This window comes from Chelon labrosus (genome assembly GCF_963514085.1).
Source record: "Chelon labrosus genome assembly, chromosome: 5".
Taxonomy (NCBI): domain Eukaryota; kingdom Metazoa; phylum Chordata; class Actinopteri; order Mugiliformes; family Mugilidae; genus Chelon; species Chelon labrosus.
In genome coordinates, this window is record NC_140341.1 from 13616337 (window position 1) to 13633654 (window position 17318).

The 17318-nt window shown below is 40.1% G+C and overlaps 1 protein-coding gene across 1 annotated transcript; it reads right to left on the reverse strand.

The window, feature by feature from the left end:
* Positions 1 to 506: 506 nt before the first annotated feature.
* LOC311488378 (myosin heavy chain, fast skeletal muscle-like) lies at positions 507 to 10538 on the reverse strand. The gene is made up of 27 exons (XM_084545032.1): positions 9720 to 10538; positions 9077 to 9635; positions 8555 to 8628; positions 8372 to 8459; positions 8166 to 8283; positions 7964 to 8087; positions 7736 to 7872; positions 7381 to 7636; positions 6829 to 7071; positions 6544 to 6720; positions 6293 to 6438; positions 5703 to 5793; positions 5214 to 5603; positions 4996 to 5122; positions 4794 to 4912; positions 4486 to 4682; positions 4220 to 4403; positions 3966 to 4131; positions 3674 to 3798; positions 3247 to 3555; positions 2963 to 3166; positions 2728 to 2853; positions 1435 to 1605; positions 1241 to 1345; positions 1057 to 1152; positions 821 to 952; positions 507 to 631 (listed from the first exon to the last, which is right to left on the reverse strand). Exons 1-27 carry the CDS (start codon positions 9822 to 9824, stop codon positions 614 to 616), a joined length of 4587 nt encoding a protein of 1528 aa, XP_084401158.1. The 5' UTR covers positions 9825 to 10538; the 3' UTR covers positions 507 to 613.
* Between the last annotated feature and the right edge of the window lie 6780 nt (positions 10539 to 17318).

Sequence of the window (17318 nt, forward strand, 5' to 3'; positions counted from 1 at the left end):
GTGGACACCCGTATTGGCCGTGTGTTTTTATTTCCAGGTGACTCCCAGGACGGCTCCCTGGCGCAGCCGCAGATCTCCATAACCACCTCTGAGCCACCATGGTACCCGGTCTGGCTGTTGCAATGGACTCTTTTACTTGCTTGTTTATAAATGGACTATTTTAACGTGCGTGTTCACATTTTAGACTTTGGTTTTAAAACCTTTTATGGTTTTAACGCTCTGTGGCCTTTTATGTCAAAAGATAAGACCTTGCAATAAATTATTGTGTAGTGCACCGGCATCAATTGTTTCCCGTTTCAATTGTCCTCTCTTCCCTCTGGTCGCTGTTAGTGTGCTCTCCCCCAATTTTTACAGAACCTGTGTTCTGCATTTACCAATAACTACTTTTTCTTCTCCATTTTATGGTTCAAGTTTTCCTCCCAGCTTTACCAGACTATTGTGGTGTACATTGTGTTTTGAAATTTGACTTTTAAAGAAAAACTAGATAGAAATTGAAACGGAATAAATTGTATACAGTAAGGAGGTTTATTAAATTATCACATCATAAGAAGACAATTCAACAACTTTCATATTTTATGAACTCTGTCAAATGGTTCCCAGAGGATGTTGTCTCTTATTCAGCACTGTCAGACTGCAAAAAATCAAAAAGAATACAGTTACTCAACACATATCAGCAACACTTAAGCTAGCTATGTTGTTATCGTTTATATAATTCTTTTTACATATCCACAACTTCAATGCAGATTAAATGAGGTGAATTATTTGAAGAACCCCATTTCACTAAGGTTTGTGTAACATGTGATCACATAGGCTAAGTTACCTTTCCAGCATCACGGCTCTTGGTTCTCAGCTTGTTGACCTGGGACTCAGAGATGTCAGCACGTTCTTGAGCTTCCTCCAGTTCATGCTGCACCTTTCTCAGTCTGGACAAGTGAGTGTTGGCCTGCTCCTCCTGTAAAGGGTTCACATATATTTTAATAAAAACAAAGATTTATTGAAGTCATTATTAATTTGTTCCACATTTCCATATGTAAGATCACAAAACATTTCACTTACAGCCTCCTCAGCCTGTCTCTTGTAAGCTTTGACTTTGAGCTGCAGCTTGTCCACCAGATCCTGAAGTCTGTTCACATTCTTCTTGTCCTCTTCAGTCTAAGCAAATGACAAATTTGTTCCTGATGAAGTACAGAGACAGAAAAAAAGGTAGCTGTTGATATGTTTAAGGTAAATGAGTAATTACCTGGTAGGTGAGCTCCTTCACTCTCCTCTCATATTTGCGGACTCCTTTAACAGCATCAGCTCCACGTCTCTGCTCATTTTCAACTTCAGACTCCAGTTCACGCACCTGTAACAAAGTCACCAATAAGATTCATATGTGAGAAAGGTGAATAATCAAACTCATATCATAAAAAGTGTACTGTATATGGTGCATACCCTGGACTCCAGTTTCTGGAGCTGCTTCTTGCCACCCTTCATGGCGAGGTTCTCAGCTTCATCCAGACGGTGCTGCAGGTCCTTGACTGTGACCTCCAGGTTCTTCTTCATCCTCTCCAGGTGAGAGCTGGTGTCCTGCTCTTTTTTCAGCTCCTCGGCCATCATGGCAGCCTGAAATAATGGGTAGTGTACAGTAGATGGTAATATTAAAAGTCTTGGCATTAATGATTAAGCATGAACAATTATTTGGTAGAGGTGGGCGGATCGATCCAAATATCGATAATATCGATACCAACGTTGGTATCGAGATTGATCGATACCAGTGTAATGAGATCGATACTTAAGTTTCCGTTTCTCTCGTTTCATTAAAGAAGCGACCTGACTCTGTTTGTCTAAATGCTGCTGTCACAGAGCAGATCAGGCTCATTTTGCTCCTCCTCCCCCGCGTGTGTTTGTTGTACCGTCATGTCACTCCGCGGCGCCAGGTGACCGAACAAGCCCACCGCTACCAGCCAGGCTCGGCCAGTAGCAACGCATTACACACAACGAGAGAAAGAGCAGGGCTGTTTGGTTATATTTTCGGGCCGAAAATGAAACGATAGCAAGTTGTGCTATTTGTAAAAAGGTGGTAAGATACAGTGGTAACACAACAAACTTGTAAAAGCATATGGAAATTTTTTAAATCCCCGCCCACTTGGCCCCTACAGATGCTGATAAGAAGAAAAAAAGTGCACTAAAGGGGAGAAATGTTGTCTTATTTTGTATTGTACTTCCTAAACACTTACTTACATTATTTATAATATTTGTTGTGGAGTGATCATTTTCTACACTTTGTTTATTTAAGAAAAAATAAATCCAGAAAGAAGTTCAATGAAGGGAGAGATTTAGTTTTTATTATAGTTTCTGAACACTCTGCCTGAAAAATAATTTGTTTTTATTTGTCCTCAAGTGATCATTTTGTGTTGTTTCTGAACAAAAACTTTTATTGTGATACAGTATTTTCTATTTACTTATAAACCAAATTCTGTACTGGACTTTAACTGATTGATAATCCAAAAGGCAAATCACGAAAACACTTAAAATGTCATGAGAATTAATTCAGATTTAGATTGATTCAGATTGATGGCGCATCCACCTTAATTTTTAAAAAGTATCGGTATCGGTATCGGCGATATTGGCCCAGTATTTACTTGGTATCGGATCGATACCAAATCTAGTGGTATCGCACACCTCTATTATTTGGTGGCATAGAATTTTAAATAGAAATAAATGTTTCATCTATCCATAACTCACATCAGTGATGGACTTCTTCGCTTTCTCCTCAGCATTTCTTGCTTCCTGAACAGCATCATCCACCTCACCCTGAACCTGGACAAGGTCAGTCTCCAGCTTCTTCTTGGTGTTCAGAAGACTGGTGTTCTGGGTATTAAAAACAGTGACAATCAATTTGAGATTCATTTGTTATGTAAAAGGAATATCAATTAGCTTGATAAACATTGAAGAATTTTTTAATTCACTGAAAACAAACCTGAGAATGAAGCAATCCAACACGCTCACTAGCATCCACCAACTCCTGCTCAGCCACTTTGCGTCCTCTCTCTGTCTGCTCCAGGGCAACTCTCAGCTCCTCAATCTCAGCCAGCATCAGACCATTTCTACGCTCCACCATGGCAACCTGCTCCTTCATGTCCTCCTGTCCTCTGACAGCATCATCAAGGTGCAGTTGGGCATCCTAATGACAGAAGAAAACAAAACAGTAAACCTTCTGTAATACTTCATACTTATTTTAACTAAATGATTCTCAAAGCTTACCTTGAGCTGTCCCTGGACATTCCTCAGTTGTTTCTGGGCCTCAGCAGCCTGCCTGTTAGCATGGCTGAGCTGAATCTCCATCTCATTCAGGTCACCCTCCATCTTCTTCTTGACTCTAAGGGCATCATTCCTGCTCCTGACTTCAGCATCAAGAGTGCTCTGCATGGAGTCCATCACCCTCTGGCTGTTCCTCTTGATCTGCTCCATCTCCTCGTCCTTCTCTGACAGTTTCCTGTCAACCTCTCCTTTGACCTGGTTGAGCTCGAGCTGAACACGAAGAATCTTAGCCTCCTCATGCTCCAGAGTGCCCTTAAATAGTCACACACATGCCAAAAGTTACCTTTTGATAAGACACAATACAGGGTTAAACATATGGTCTTGTATTCAATCATATGCGTAGTTTATCAAGTGTTAATGAAGATTTTACTTCAGCTTCCTCCAGAGCAGATTGGATTTCAGTCTTCTCAGTCTCCACAGTCTTCTTGGCTTTCTCCAGTTCATGAATACTCTTTCCAGTCTCACCAATCTGTTCAGTCAGGTCAGAGATCTCCTCTACAGAACAAATGAAGATGTGGTTATTAACTTTCCCATAAGAAGGTTATGTTTGGCAGTAATATAGATTTCATGTATACAGTGAACCTTGATCAGTAAGTTCTACTGTAAAGGTCAGAGAATAACCCACACTTGAAACTATTTTAATTTTACTGAGAATAGCATACGCTGCAGGTTCTTGTTCTCTCTCTTTGTGGTCTCCAAGTGATCCAGAGACTCCTCATAGGAGTTCTTTATCTTGAACAGCTCTGTGCCGAGAGAGCGAGCCTCCTTTTGAGCTCCTTCCAGCTCTGCCTGGCCCTCCTCATACTTTTGTTTCCATTCTGCCAGGACCTAGAAATAGATAGATGAGTGCCAATGATTGGATACCAAGATCAATTTAGGTTTCTCCTGAAATGATGCAATCTTTACTTCCTATTACCTTATCAAAGTTCCTCTGCTTCTTGTCCAGGTTAGCAGCCAGAGCATTAGCTCTCTCCACATCAATCATGAGGTCCTCCACTTCACCCTGCAGCCTCTGCTTGGTCTTCTCCAAAGAGGCACACTTGGAGTTCACAGCCTCAATGGATTCCTCAGCGTCCTGAAGGCGCTGGGCAAGCTTTTTCCTGTGAGGAAGAATTTTTCATTGGTTAAAACCAAACAGTTATAATTAAAACTCATTTAAACAATGAAGTGGTAGTGATGTACTTGGATTCCTCCAGTTCCTCAGTGCGCTGGATAGCATCAGTCTCATATTTGCTCCTCCACTGAGCCACTTCACTGTTAGCCTTGGACATTCCTCTCTGCAGCTCAGCCTTGGCCTCCTGCTCCTCCTCAAACTGCTCTCTGAGCAGATCACAGTCATGGCGGGCTGACTGAACAGCATGAGCCAGGGCATTCTTGGCCTGTTGAACATGACATAACATTTTTAACTTACCGATAAGAAGTAAAAGACTGGGTTTCTTCAAACCAGTCACTGATATAACAGTATAGCATGATATGTAGGAAAAGAGTACCTTCACTTCCTCCTCAATGTGCCTCTTAAGCTCCTCTATTTGCTGAGTGAAGGCCTGCTTGCCTCTGGTCAGCTGAGAAACAAGAGCTTCTTTCTCCTCAAGCTGGCGGGAATACTCACCTGAATATCAGTGTTTAAATATGATGTCAATCAAAATGATCATTATTGGTTTTCATTAGTAATTTTAAATATAAGTCACTTACCATTCTCTGTCTGAAGTCTTGCCCTCTGTGCATTAATGTCATTCAGCTGGCGAACATTCTCATCATTTTTGGCTTTGAGTTCACTCAGTTGGTCCTCAACAGTTCTACACATTTTCTCCAAGTTGCCCTACACAAACAAATAGTAAGTTATATTGTGCATGTCCACAAATTTAAAGCTACTGTCATGTTTTGTAATGGAAAACAAACCAACCACTCACCTTTGCTTTGGCAACAGCCTCCATGTTGCTGGAGAGGTCATCAATCTCCATCTTGTATTCACTCTTCTCCTTCTCCAGCTTCTGTTTGACACGCTGGAGGTTGTCGATCTGCTCTCCCAGCTCTGCAACGCTGTCGGCCTGCTTCTTGCGGAGAGCTGCTGCAGTAGCTTCATGCTGCAGGGTTGACTCCTCAAGGTCACGACGCAGCTTCTGGAACTCAGCCTCACGCTTCTTGTTCATCTCAATCTGAGCTGCTGTTGCTCCACCAGCTTCCTCGAGCCTCTCACTGATCTCCTCAAGCTCCCTGGAGAGGTCAGCTCTCTGCTTCTCTACCTTTGCCCGAGCAGCCCTCTCAGCCTCAATCTCCTCTTCCAGCTCCTCAATACGAGCCTTGAATTGGCGTCAACAACATCAAGAAGGTTTACAGCAGAAAGGTTTAAAGTGCTGTTTGAAATTCAGTGAGTTTAATATCGATATAAACTATCTTACCTGGAGTTCCTTGATCTTCTTCTGAAGCTGAGCACCAAGAGACTGTTCATCCTCAATCTTGCTGAGGAGCTGGCTAATCTCAAAGTCCTTCCTGGAAAAAGAGAACAAAAACAAAATTCATTTTAACTGGACAGAACGTATTCAGAGAAACATAATCAAACAAAAAAATACATGAATGACAATGTCAGCTATGGTGAAAGCGAAAAGATAACTAGACAGTAACCAAACTAGAGTCTTCAGCATGCTGTAATTGGCTGCAATTTGTTCACAATAACACTACACTGCTTGTTTAACAAATAGAAATATTTTACCATGTTCAGAGTGTGTGATAATTCAACACACCAAAAGCTGAGGCTGATGGTTACATCAGCTTTGGCATATATTTAGGCTAGTCATAACCCATACTATTATACCAATTCATTTTGACCTACTTACAGCACTATGTGGGAAATGATGGCCATTACAGGGACATAACCATTGGTATAAAATTCCAGAGCAATTCATTCAGAAATATTAGACTAAAAAAGCCAAGGTGGATCAAATTGCTTTTCCAGAACCAAGAGATTAGCGTTGCAAACAAAAAAACGTACTTCTTGATTTTCTCATCTGATTGCTGCTTGTCATTCTCCAGATCCATTACGGATTCCTGGGACAGTTTCAGATCTCCCTCAAGCTTCCTCTTGGCTCTCTCAAGGTCCATGCGAAGCTTCTTCTCTTGCTCCAATGAGCCCTCAAGCTATAAAATACCAGTTTAAAACAAAGCTGATTTGTTATAATCCACAAAAAAATATAAATGCATTCAATGTGCAAATGTTTCAAGTAAAAACAGTTGCCTTCTTACATCGTCCACTTGCTGTTCCAGCTTTGTCTTGGCCTTGGTCAGAGTGTTGACTTTGTCTTCCTCTGCCTGGAGGTCATCCAGTGTTTGCTGATGGGCCTCTTGGAGGGCTTTCTTCTCCTTGGTCAACTTGGCAATACTCTCATCTTGAGATGCCATCTCTTCTGTCAGGTTTTTCACCTAACATTGTCAAGAGAGGCACATTTTAATGTCACATAGCAAACTGACATAAAAAACAAATGAGAAGTGAACAAATGATTCAATTCTGTAGATGTAAATGAATGGAACCTTGTTTTCTGTGGCATGTTTCTCCTTCTCCACTTTAGCCAAGGTGAGCTCCAAGTCATCAATGTCCTTCTTCAGCTCAGAGCATTCATCCTCCAACTTTCTCTTCTTGGCAGTCAGCTCAGCATTGATCTCCTCTTCATCCTCCAGTCTCTCAGAGGTCTCTTTGAGTTTTGCCTCGAGCTGGATCTTGCTTTTAATGAGCCCCTCACACCTTTCCTCTGCATCAGAGAGATTCTCAACTTCCTAGAGTATATGTAAAAGAAACAATGAGACACTTTCTATTCTGTTTTTTTCTTCAGTTTAGTATGCATATATACACATACAAACAGAAGATGAAACAAACAAAAAAAATGTATGTTACAGATTATAAGCATAAAAGTATAAAAGTATATAAGTATAAAAGCATAAGAGCCCCTCACACCTTTCCTCTGAATCAGAGAGATTCTCAACTTCCTAAAGTATATGTAAAACAAACAATGAGATACTTTCTATACTGTAAGTATAAAAGTATAGATTGGGTATAGTATGGTTAATAGTATATTCCGTACTTACTGATGTCACTTGGAGCTGCAAGTCATTCTTCTCCTGTATCAGAGAAACCATCTTCTCCTCCAGTTCCTTCTTCTTGGCCAGAGCAGCAGCCAGGTCCGTTTTCATCTTGTCATAGTTCTCCTTCATCTGCTGCAACTCCTTCTCAGTCTCAGCGCTCTTCAGAAGAGGCTTGACTTTGAAGTACAGATTCATCCATGGCCAGTTCTTCACATTCATGAATGAACGGACGTTGTACTGGATGCCGTAGATAGCTTCTCTAAAATTAAATAAGATGTTATAGTTATGGAAATGGGATCTCGTCATAAGGAGGGAGATTTAAAAGAGGTCAGTTGTGTATATTTCATTGTAGTCCTACCTTCTCTCCATCATCTTAACAAACTCCTTTCTCATGACATATCCTCTGGCGAGAGCCTGAGTCATGGTCACCAGTGCAGCCAGTTTTTCATCTCTCATCTCCTCAAGGCCACCCAGAAGACCAGCTTTGAAGAACACCTGTTCTCATCAAGACAAGGAAATAGGATTAAAACTACTGGATATAAAAAATTTAAAACATAATCTATTGACACTATCCCATAGATGGTACCTTTGTGTGCCCGAGCTTGTACTGAGTGTGGTCAATGTCAATGGAGCCAAGCAGCTTCTCTGAGGCTTTCTTGTTGTCAATGAACTGTCCCTCAGGGATGACACTGGCGTTCAATACTTTGTATCTGGAAGAAAAAGAATGTTATTGGTGAGATTTTTGTATCCAATCCATACCATCACATTAGCTCAAAAAACACAGTCACCTCTGCTTGAAGTCACCATAGAGGATTCTGCTGGGGAAGCCCTTTCTGCAGATTCTGATACCCTCCAGCACACCGTTACACCTCAGCTGGTGGATGACCAAGAAATTCTCCATAAGACCTGAGGGATGTAAATTCATATAGATGAAAATATTACTACTACCACTGTGTAACATTCAGTGTAAATAGTGAGACTGCAAATTTCTCACCTGGGGTCTTTGATTCATTGGGAATCAGGCAACGGACAAAGTGAGGATGAGTGCTCCTTAGGTTGGTCATCAGCTTGCCCAAGTTCTCCTGTGGATAAGCATCATCACATAATAGGTCAACATTTTTATTACATGAAGTGTTGAATTGTTTTCCAAAAAATATGAATATTATAGTATACATACCCTGAAAACAGCAGACACTGTCTGGAAGGAACCACCCTTCTTCTTACCACCCTTCTTGCCACTAGCAGCAGCCTCTGTTTTCAAAAACAATCAATTTCATGAGTGAATAAATAATAGGAGTATTTTCAGGTGTCCACTTTCTGGTGGTGTATCAATTTATTATCATAGAGCAGTAATCAACTTCTTTCTACTCCTGCGACTGATGCAATTTCATACAAATGCACCTTAACATCAAAACTTCATTCATTCATTCATTCACTTTCTGTAACCACTTGTCCTCCAGAAGGTTGCGGGGGGCTGGAGCCCATCCCAGCTGTCATTGGAGATACACCCTGGACAGGTCACCAGTCCATCGCAGGGCTCACATAGATAGAAAGACGTCCATTCACACTCACATGCACACTTACGGCCAGTTTAGAACATCAAAACTTCAATTATCGTAATTACTTCCCTATATGTCGTTATGTGATTCATTTATTTGTACCAACTCTGCTCATTGTTATTTCTTACCGTCAGCTGCACCATGGGTGACATATAGGAAGCACAGTAGTTTGTTTGAAGACTTCTGGTAGAGCTGAACAACTGAGTCATTAAGTGGGTCCTTGTTCTTGTCCAGCCAGCCATTGATGTTGTAGTCCACTGTACCAGCATAGTGAACCAGGGAGAAGTGAGCCTCAGCCTTGCCCTTTCCAGGCTTTGGCTTCTCAAAGGCCTTCGTCTTGCCAAGATGCTGGTCATGCAGCTTGTTCTTGAAAGTTGTGTCAGAGGCCTTGGGGAACATGCACTCCTCTTCAAGGATGGAGAAAATGCCCATTGGCTGAAGGGAAATTTGGTCATATTTTAAAGAATCAATCATTTCGGAGTCAGTGAAAACACATGGTTCAAGCTCTACATGACAGATTGGTCTTACCTTCTCAATAAGCTCAATGCAGGCAGCCAAGTCCATGCCAAAGTCAATGAACTCCCAGTCAATGCCTTCTTTCTTGTACTCCTCTTGCTCCAGTACAAACATGTGGTGGTTGAAGAACTGTTGCAGTTTCTCATTTGTGAAGTTGATGCAGAGCTGCTCCAAACTGTTGAACTGTAATGACAATAAGGTATTTCATTTCATGACCAAATTGTGTTGAACTTGATAACGATAGTGTTTTTTTTTTCAGCTACTCACGTCAAAGATCTCAAATCCAGCGATATCCAGCACTCCAATGAAGGACTGTCTGGCCTGCTTTGTGTCCAACATCTCATTGATACGGATGACCATCCACAAGAACATTTTCTCATAGATAGACTTGCACAGAGCACTGACAGAATTGTTGACCTATAAGACCAGACGTTATGACTTGATCTTTTTTTTCCAAATAACATGTCAATGTAAAAATGCTTTTTTTCTGAAACATAAAGTTTTCTTTTCATTACCTGTGGGACGGTCTGACCTTTGGTGACCATCTCATTTCCAACTTTGACTCTTGGGTAGCACAGAGCTTTCAACATATCAGCTGAGTTCAGACCCAGGAGGTAGGCGATTTTATCAGCCACTGAAGGAAAAAAACAGAATACTTACTAAATACCATGTTATTAACCACAGTAGTAAACTTGTATGAAGAGAACTGTATTATTTTTTAAGTACCCTCGTTGCCATCAGGCTCAGCCTGCTCCTCACGCTGCTTTTGTTTGAATTTCATGTTGCCATGATGCATCACAGCTCCAGTCAGCTTGTAGATGCCCAATTTCTCCTCACCAGTGAAGCCCAAGATGTCAATGGCAGTCTGCATTTCAAATAAGATGAAATAATCAATACATATGATATTTTTTTTTTAATTTGGATTATTATTGTTACATTATCAGAAGAAACACGAATTGACTCTTTACATCTGTTGCAATGAACTCCTCAACATCATCAATGCTCTTGACAGTGATTTCACCCTGACTGATCATTGGATAGTCATAGGGGTTGGTGGTGATCAGAAGAGCCTCTGGAAGAGCAGAAATGAAATCCATGAGATTTTCTGTTGATATTGTTCCAACTTATTTCATTCATGTTTCCAGTGATCTATTAACATACCCAGAAGCTCAGGCTTGTGGCCTGTCATCAGCTGATAGAAGATATGGTAGCTCCTCTCAGCAGACAACTGGAAGGTGACACGAGACTTCTCCAGCAGATCTATCGATATATGTGAGATAGAAAGAACATTAAATCAAACATTAAATCAAACAATGGTGGACACTACATTTATACACTACTAATAGCTACAGCTACAAAAGGTAAATAATTCAAACTTACATGTTTCAATGTCAGCTGAAGCTAGCTTTCCAGAGGAACCAAAGTGGATCCTAATGAATTTACCCTAGATAGTAAGATCCTTGTTAGCATGACCTTACATGATAAGAAGTAAAAAGAATTTCCTTAATGTGATCACTTACAAAACGGGAGGAATTGTCATTCCTCACAGTCTTGGCGTTACCGTAGGCCTCCAGCAGAGGGTTGGCTGCTACGATTTGGTCCTCAAGGGAGCCCTGTAAGAGGAAATTGTGGTTACATGTGCTTGGTACATTCATGTAAACTTCCCTCGGACAAATTGTTTTTTGTTAATCAATTAAATTTACCTGTATTTTGCCAGCGGGTGCATCGGCTTTCTTGCCTCCAAGAGCTGCAATCGTTGCAAAGTACTGGATGACACGTTTGGTGTTGACAGTCTTTCCTGCACCAGATTCTCCGCTGGGGTATAAGAGACACATTGTCAAGTTTCAGCTGCATTATCATAATGTTTCTAAACATTTAGAACACCAGTTTGTGTAATACTCACGTAATCAGGATAGACTGGTTGTCACGATCTAAAATACAAACATACATGCTTCAGATGAATCTTGTTTCCATTGTTCCTTCGATAATCTTCTATTTCATTTAATTTTGGCTTCTTCTTCTTCTTGTAACTTCGGACTTACCAGTGAGCATGGCCTGATAGGCATTGTCAGAGATGGAGAAGATGTGGGGTGGAGCCTCAATCCTCTTCTTGCCTCTGTATCCGGACACAACTATAGCATCGTACACAGGAAGCCACTTGTAGGGATTCACAACAACACAGAACAGGCCGGAGTAGGTCTGTAAAGAGAAGCAAATTGCTGATCAATATCACCATGTCCACATTTTACATCTGCTGGTACTTTTTTTTTCAGATTGTAGAATAATGAAAGCACCATTGACAAATCTTTGTCTATTGATCTGTATGTTAATTCTATGGGAAACTCACATAGATCATCCATGAAGCATAACGCTCTTTGAGGTTATACAACACACAAGGCTCATTGAGGTGGGTCATCATGACCATGTCCTCAATTTTATCAAACTTTGGAGGGTTCCTGGCATGGATGTCTTCTTCTTTAACTGTTACAGTCTGAAAAAGAAATTTAGTTAAGTCCATTGAATAGTTTGTTGAGGAACAAATCACTGACTGAATGCTTACCAATACATATTAGATAAATAATCATGGAAACTACTCATGATCCTACACTTAAAGAGTTTTTGAAATTAACTTAAATGTTAACTTTAAGAAAGTGAAGAATAATGAATCACACCTTTCCAGTATCAGTCTCCACAGTGGCTTTGCCACCCTCAAGCTTCACCAGTTTACCCTTGAGATACATCTCATCAGCATCAACCACAAAGAAGGCGGTTTTGGCATCAAAAGGAGTGTTTTGTGCCTCAATCCTCTCTCTCTCTGGCTTCCGGAGGTAAATGGCCGCCGGGCCATAGGCCTCCATCTCTGCGTCTGTGCTCATGATGGCACTTTAGTCAAGACTGAAATGTCCAGAAGGATGCAGAATAGAGTTACCAGATCAACTTGGCATAGTCATTGCTTTATATCCATGATAGCCATGAAAAAGACATGATTCATTGGTAGTGACATTTTACCTCAGCTCGTTCTCAAAAGTAAGGAGCGCTGAAGTCTCTTTTGGAGTCTCAAGATGCTGTGAAAAGATATTTCATCCTAAATGTGATTTACTTTCAGTTTATATTTGTCAGCTTTTACTTTCAGTTGCTGAAATTAGGTTAATGTGAAAATGGCTTCAAACTTAAGCAATGAATTTAAACTGTATTAATCAAAATGATCTCATTTCAAATCGCTTCTTTTCCTTCACCTGCCTCATACAACCAGAGATATAGTTGGCCTTTCACTTAATGATAATTTGTATAACTTACAACTTCTAACTTATACATTATCCTATAATTCAACAAAAATGGTTTCTTAAAAGAAATGGCTTTACTACACAACTGTAAAAATGTTTCAGAAAAATGTCTCGTCCATTGTAATAATTTCACCTGTATGACATGCATGTGAAGCGTTCTTTGCCAAAGTCATTGTAGACAATATGCACAAGTTGTAAGGAAAACAAACATTAACTTTATTAAATAAGAGGTCACACAGAGGAGAGAGTGATGCACTTACCTGTGTTGTGATGTTATCAGTCCATGCAGTAGTCAAGTGCTGCCTCTTTTATAGATGGTGGGAGTGCCTGGTCAGCACCAGCCACTCACCCAGTTTGGTCATGTCCCACATCCTGTTGCTGATGTTTATGGAAGTGTGATGCATAATTCTTTGTGACTAAAATCAAAGAAAGAAATACAGGATTAATTATGAAGTTATAACAAATAATTTAATTTGATGGAAAACATAGATGTGACCATAAATGTAGGTGTTCAATTTTAAAATGAATTAATGTTTGCACCATGCTTATTAACAGGGACTTAAAGGAAGAAGCTAATTGGGTAACACTTTCAGAAATTGCAGAACAGAAGAAACAGCAGACACAATACACTATCCCAGACATGTTTCTAAAAACATTTCATTATAAAGGAGCTTGATTAAGATAGAGAAAAAGTTTATGTATGTATAGCTACCTTAGGCTATCCTAAATAGTTAAAGGTTTTATATATATATATGACTCTAATAACTATAATTGTTGATTTAAGAGACATTACTGTGCAAACATGCTTTGAACATCAATGCATTGATGCATTGATGCATTGATGCCCCATGGGCAATTTAAAAGGGTGCATAAGCTACTACAATGCGCTCTTTTAAATTGCCCCTTGGGGACAAATAAAGTGCTTTGAATTGAATTGAATTGAATGCATTTTTAAAAATTTTGGGCAGCACAAGAGGTTGGTTATGGAAAGTCTCCCAATTTCCTTTGGTATTCCATTACAGGACATTTGAACGTTTGAGATCTCTGAAATGAAATAAAGTTCACCCCTGAAATGACACTAACATCAGAGTCGCCAACACATATTCATTAAATCATAATTTACATACCAAATATAAATTTAGAGGCTGTACTAATGCTGAATCTAATTAGAAGAACAGTTATTAATAACATCAATAATACCATTTTCAGCAAAACTCTCAAAGTCACTTTAAAAACACTATATTTCATAGGGATTAAATAACATTAAGGTGTTTTCGGGTAATGTCACATGCCTGGAGCTTAGTTTTAGAAATGCACCAGTCATGCAAATGTTTGTGGTCTACAGTTAGAGGACACTGGCAGACATCATGGTCTCACAACAACAATTAAAGATGAGATATATCCATATAAGTTCGATGTCCTGTTATATCACTCTGTATTTGGGCATGAAAACAGTTGCCAACCTGTCTGAGATCAGGACCAAAATAATTTCCACACAAGGCAAAATGAACTTCATCCAGCTGCTACATTCGATAGGAGGTGACATCTGTTAAAGAAGCTTGATTTAAGGGTCCTGGGTAATATTGGGATCTGATGTCCATTCTTACATTTTTTTATTTCCAACCAGAGAAAACATACATGCAAATCAGAAAATCTTAACTCACTTCAGAAAGTTGGCTCATGGTTTTATTAACTTACTGACTACGTAGAGGTCGGCTCCTGTGTGATGTAGGCTGGGATAAAACCAGTAGAGATGTAATGATTTGAGCAGATGGTGTGAGGACTTAAAAGTATTTTCTACATCCTTTTATGCCGCATTTGTTCCTAATCTGTCATTTATGGGAATGTTGTGCTGTAGGTACTAGTGCATCAATGTGTGTGTGGGTGTGCACTGGTGGGTGTATGTGTTTGTGGGTGTGCATGCGGGTGTGCGTGTGTGTTTTGTTTTTTGCCCAAAATCCCCTACTGGTGACCTGGATGCTGGTCAGATTGATATCTCATCTGAGTTAGTAAAGAGTTATCTATGCTGGTCCTGATACTGATTGATATTGGTGACTCTGCTCTAGAAATCCACTTTGGTGAATTGGTGGTATTGAATACTTTTTTCTGCTTATGTGAGATGGTTATGTTCTTGACACATAATAAACCATGTTAAAGTGCCCCTCATAGAAAAGCCCAGGGATAGAAGCTGAATAGTCATCAAAAGATTGAGTGTAGACCTCCTTCTGCTCCAAGATTCCAAGTCAAGCTTTGATTTCCTCCACAAGTTAATAGTGCACCAGAACTTGGCAGTCTACTGTTTGTTTCTTGTGACATCTGAAATAGAACATTGCCTCAGTGTAGGGCAGGACTGACCCACATTTGTGTTGTCAGTAAAATTTGATCCTCTGAATGTATTCTTGTATGGGAAAACATCTGACTTTAGTCTAATTATCAGAAATTGTTCTTCTCATGAACCTGTAATATTGTTAGGGTTAGGGTTATCTTCATCCTCTCCAGCTCCTCAGCCAGCATAGTAGCCTGAAATAAAAGATTGTCTCTAATTACAGTTTAAACTGAAAATGTAACCATGTTTTACTGAACACATAAAAGAAGAAAGCATTACACATCTATCACTGATGTAAAGTCAGTGATGGCCTTCTTGGCTCTCACCCTGAACCTTGACAAGGTCAGACTCCAGATTCTTCCTGGTGTTCTGAAGACTGGGGTTCTGGATATTAAATACAGTCACTCAATTTGAGATTTATTTGTCAAGTTAAAGAAAAATCAATTAGATTTATAGACATTTAAGACATGGTTAGATTCCTGAAAACAAACCTGAGAATGAAGCAATCCAACACGCTCACTAGCATCAACCAACTCCTGCTCAGCCAGCATCCGACCATTTCTACGCTCCACCAAGGCAACCTGTTCCTTCGTGTCCTCCTGTCCCCTGGCAGCATCATCAAGGTGCAGTTGGGCATCCTATTAACAGAAGAAAGCAAAACAGTAAACCTTCTGTAATACTTTTTACTTTTTTTTTAACTAAATGATTGTCAAAGCTTACCTTGAGCTGTCCCTCTACAGTCAGCTGGTGAATATTCTCATCATTTTGAATTTGAGCTCCCAACCAAACATTCACTCATTCATCTTCTGTAACTGCTTATCCTGTGAAGGGTCGCGGGGGTGGGGCTAGAGCCTATCCCAGCTGTCATCGGGCGAGAGGCGGGGTACACCCTGCACAGGTGGCCAGTCCATCGCAGGGCTAACACAGAGAGACATTCACACTCACACGCACACCTACAGCCAATTAAGAATCACCAGTTAACCTAACCAGCATGTCTTTGGATGGTGGGAGGAAGCCGGAGTACCTGGAGAGAACCCACGCAGACACAGGGAGAACATGCAAACTCCACACACAAAGACCCCGTCGACCCATGGATGTTCAATGTTGACGATCTGCTCTCCTAGCTCTGCAACGCTGTCGGCCTGCTTCTTACAGAGAGCTGCTGCAGTAGCTTCATGCTGCAGGGTTGACACCTCAAAGTCACGATGCGACTTCTTGTTCATCTCAATCTGAGCTGCTGTTGCTCCACCAGCTTCCTCGATCTCCTCAAGCTCCCTGGAGAGGTTAGCTCTCTATCTTCACCCTCTCAGCCTGAATCTCCTTTTCCAGTTCTTCAATATGAGCCTGGAATTAAATAAAAACAAGAAAACAACCAACAACAAGTCTTACTAATTTAAAGTAGTAATTGGGTGTTCATTGAGTTCCTTGATCTTCTTCTGAGCATTTATCCTCCAGCTAGCAGATCAACTATGTTGTAGTAGAAATTGTTGCATAAGATTATGTTAGGACTCAACAACGAGTCAGTGGTACTTGTAAGAACCGGACACTGTTGTGGAATGACAATTGGCATAACATAAGCTGAAAACCATTGCTGGAATTCAAGGGCTCTCTTGTGGCTATTTGTTGGCTAGAGTGCTCAGTGCTTTGCGAGTTCAGCAATGTGATGGTCAGTATAAAGGAATAGGAATCCTAAGGACACTCACACAAGTTTATGACCACAACTTGTTGCCAACAGACCCATTTGTAAACACAGTGTTGACTGGTTTATTTGATATCACACAACAAAGGTCATATAGGCCAGTAGTATTATGTCCTGTGTCTATATGTGATTTGAAAATCATCGGAATCATTTTTTATTACTTTTCTTCATTTCAGTCTGAGACTGCTGAATAGGTAACAACAGCTAATGGACAACTTAACAGAGTTCATAACAGATTAATTAAAGATTTCCATAAACGTACCGTCATTTCTTTTACTTTTTTACTTCCATAGACTTATTCGATGCATTGAGGCAACAATCATTAATTATTAATGTGGCACATCTGGAGTGACCTCTAAAATTGAAAATTGAAAATGAAGGAAAAGGCAAGGCAAGGCAAGTTTATTTATATAGCCCATTTCGTACACAGAAGGTAACCCAATGTGCTTAACAAATCATATAAAATCAACAAATATTAAAATATCAAAATAACTAAAACAATTAAAACAATCAAGGCAATAATAAAAAGATAAAAAAAAAAAGAATAATTTAAAAAG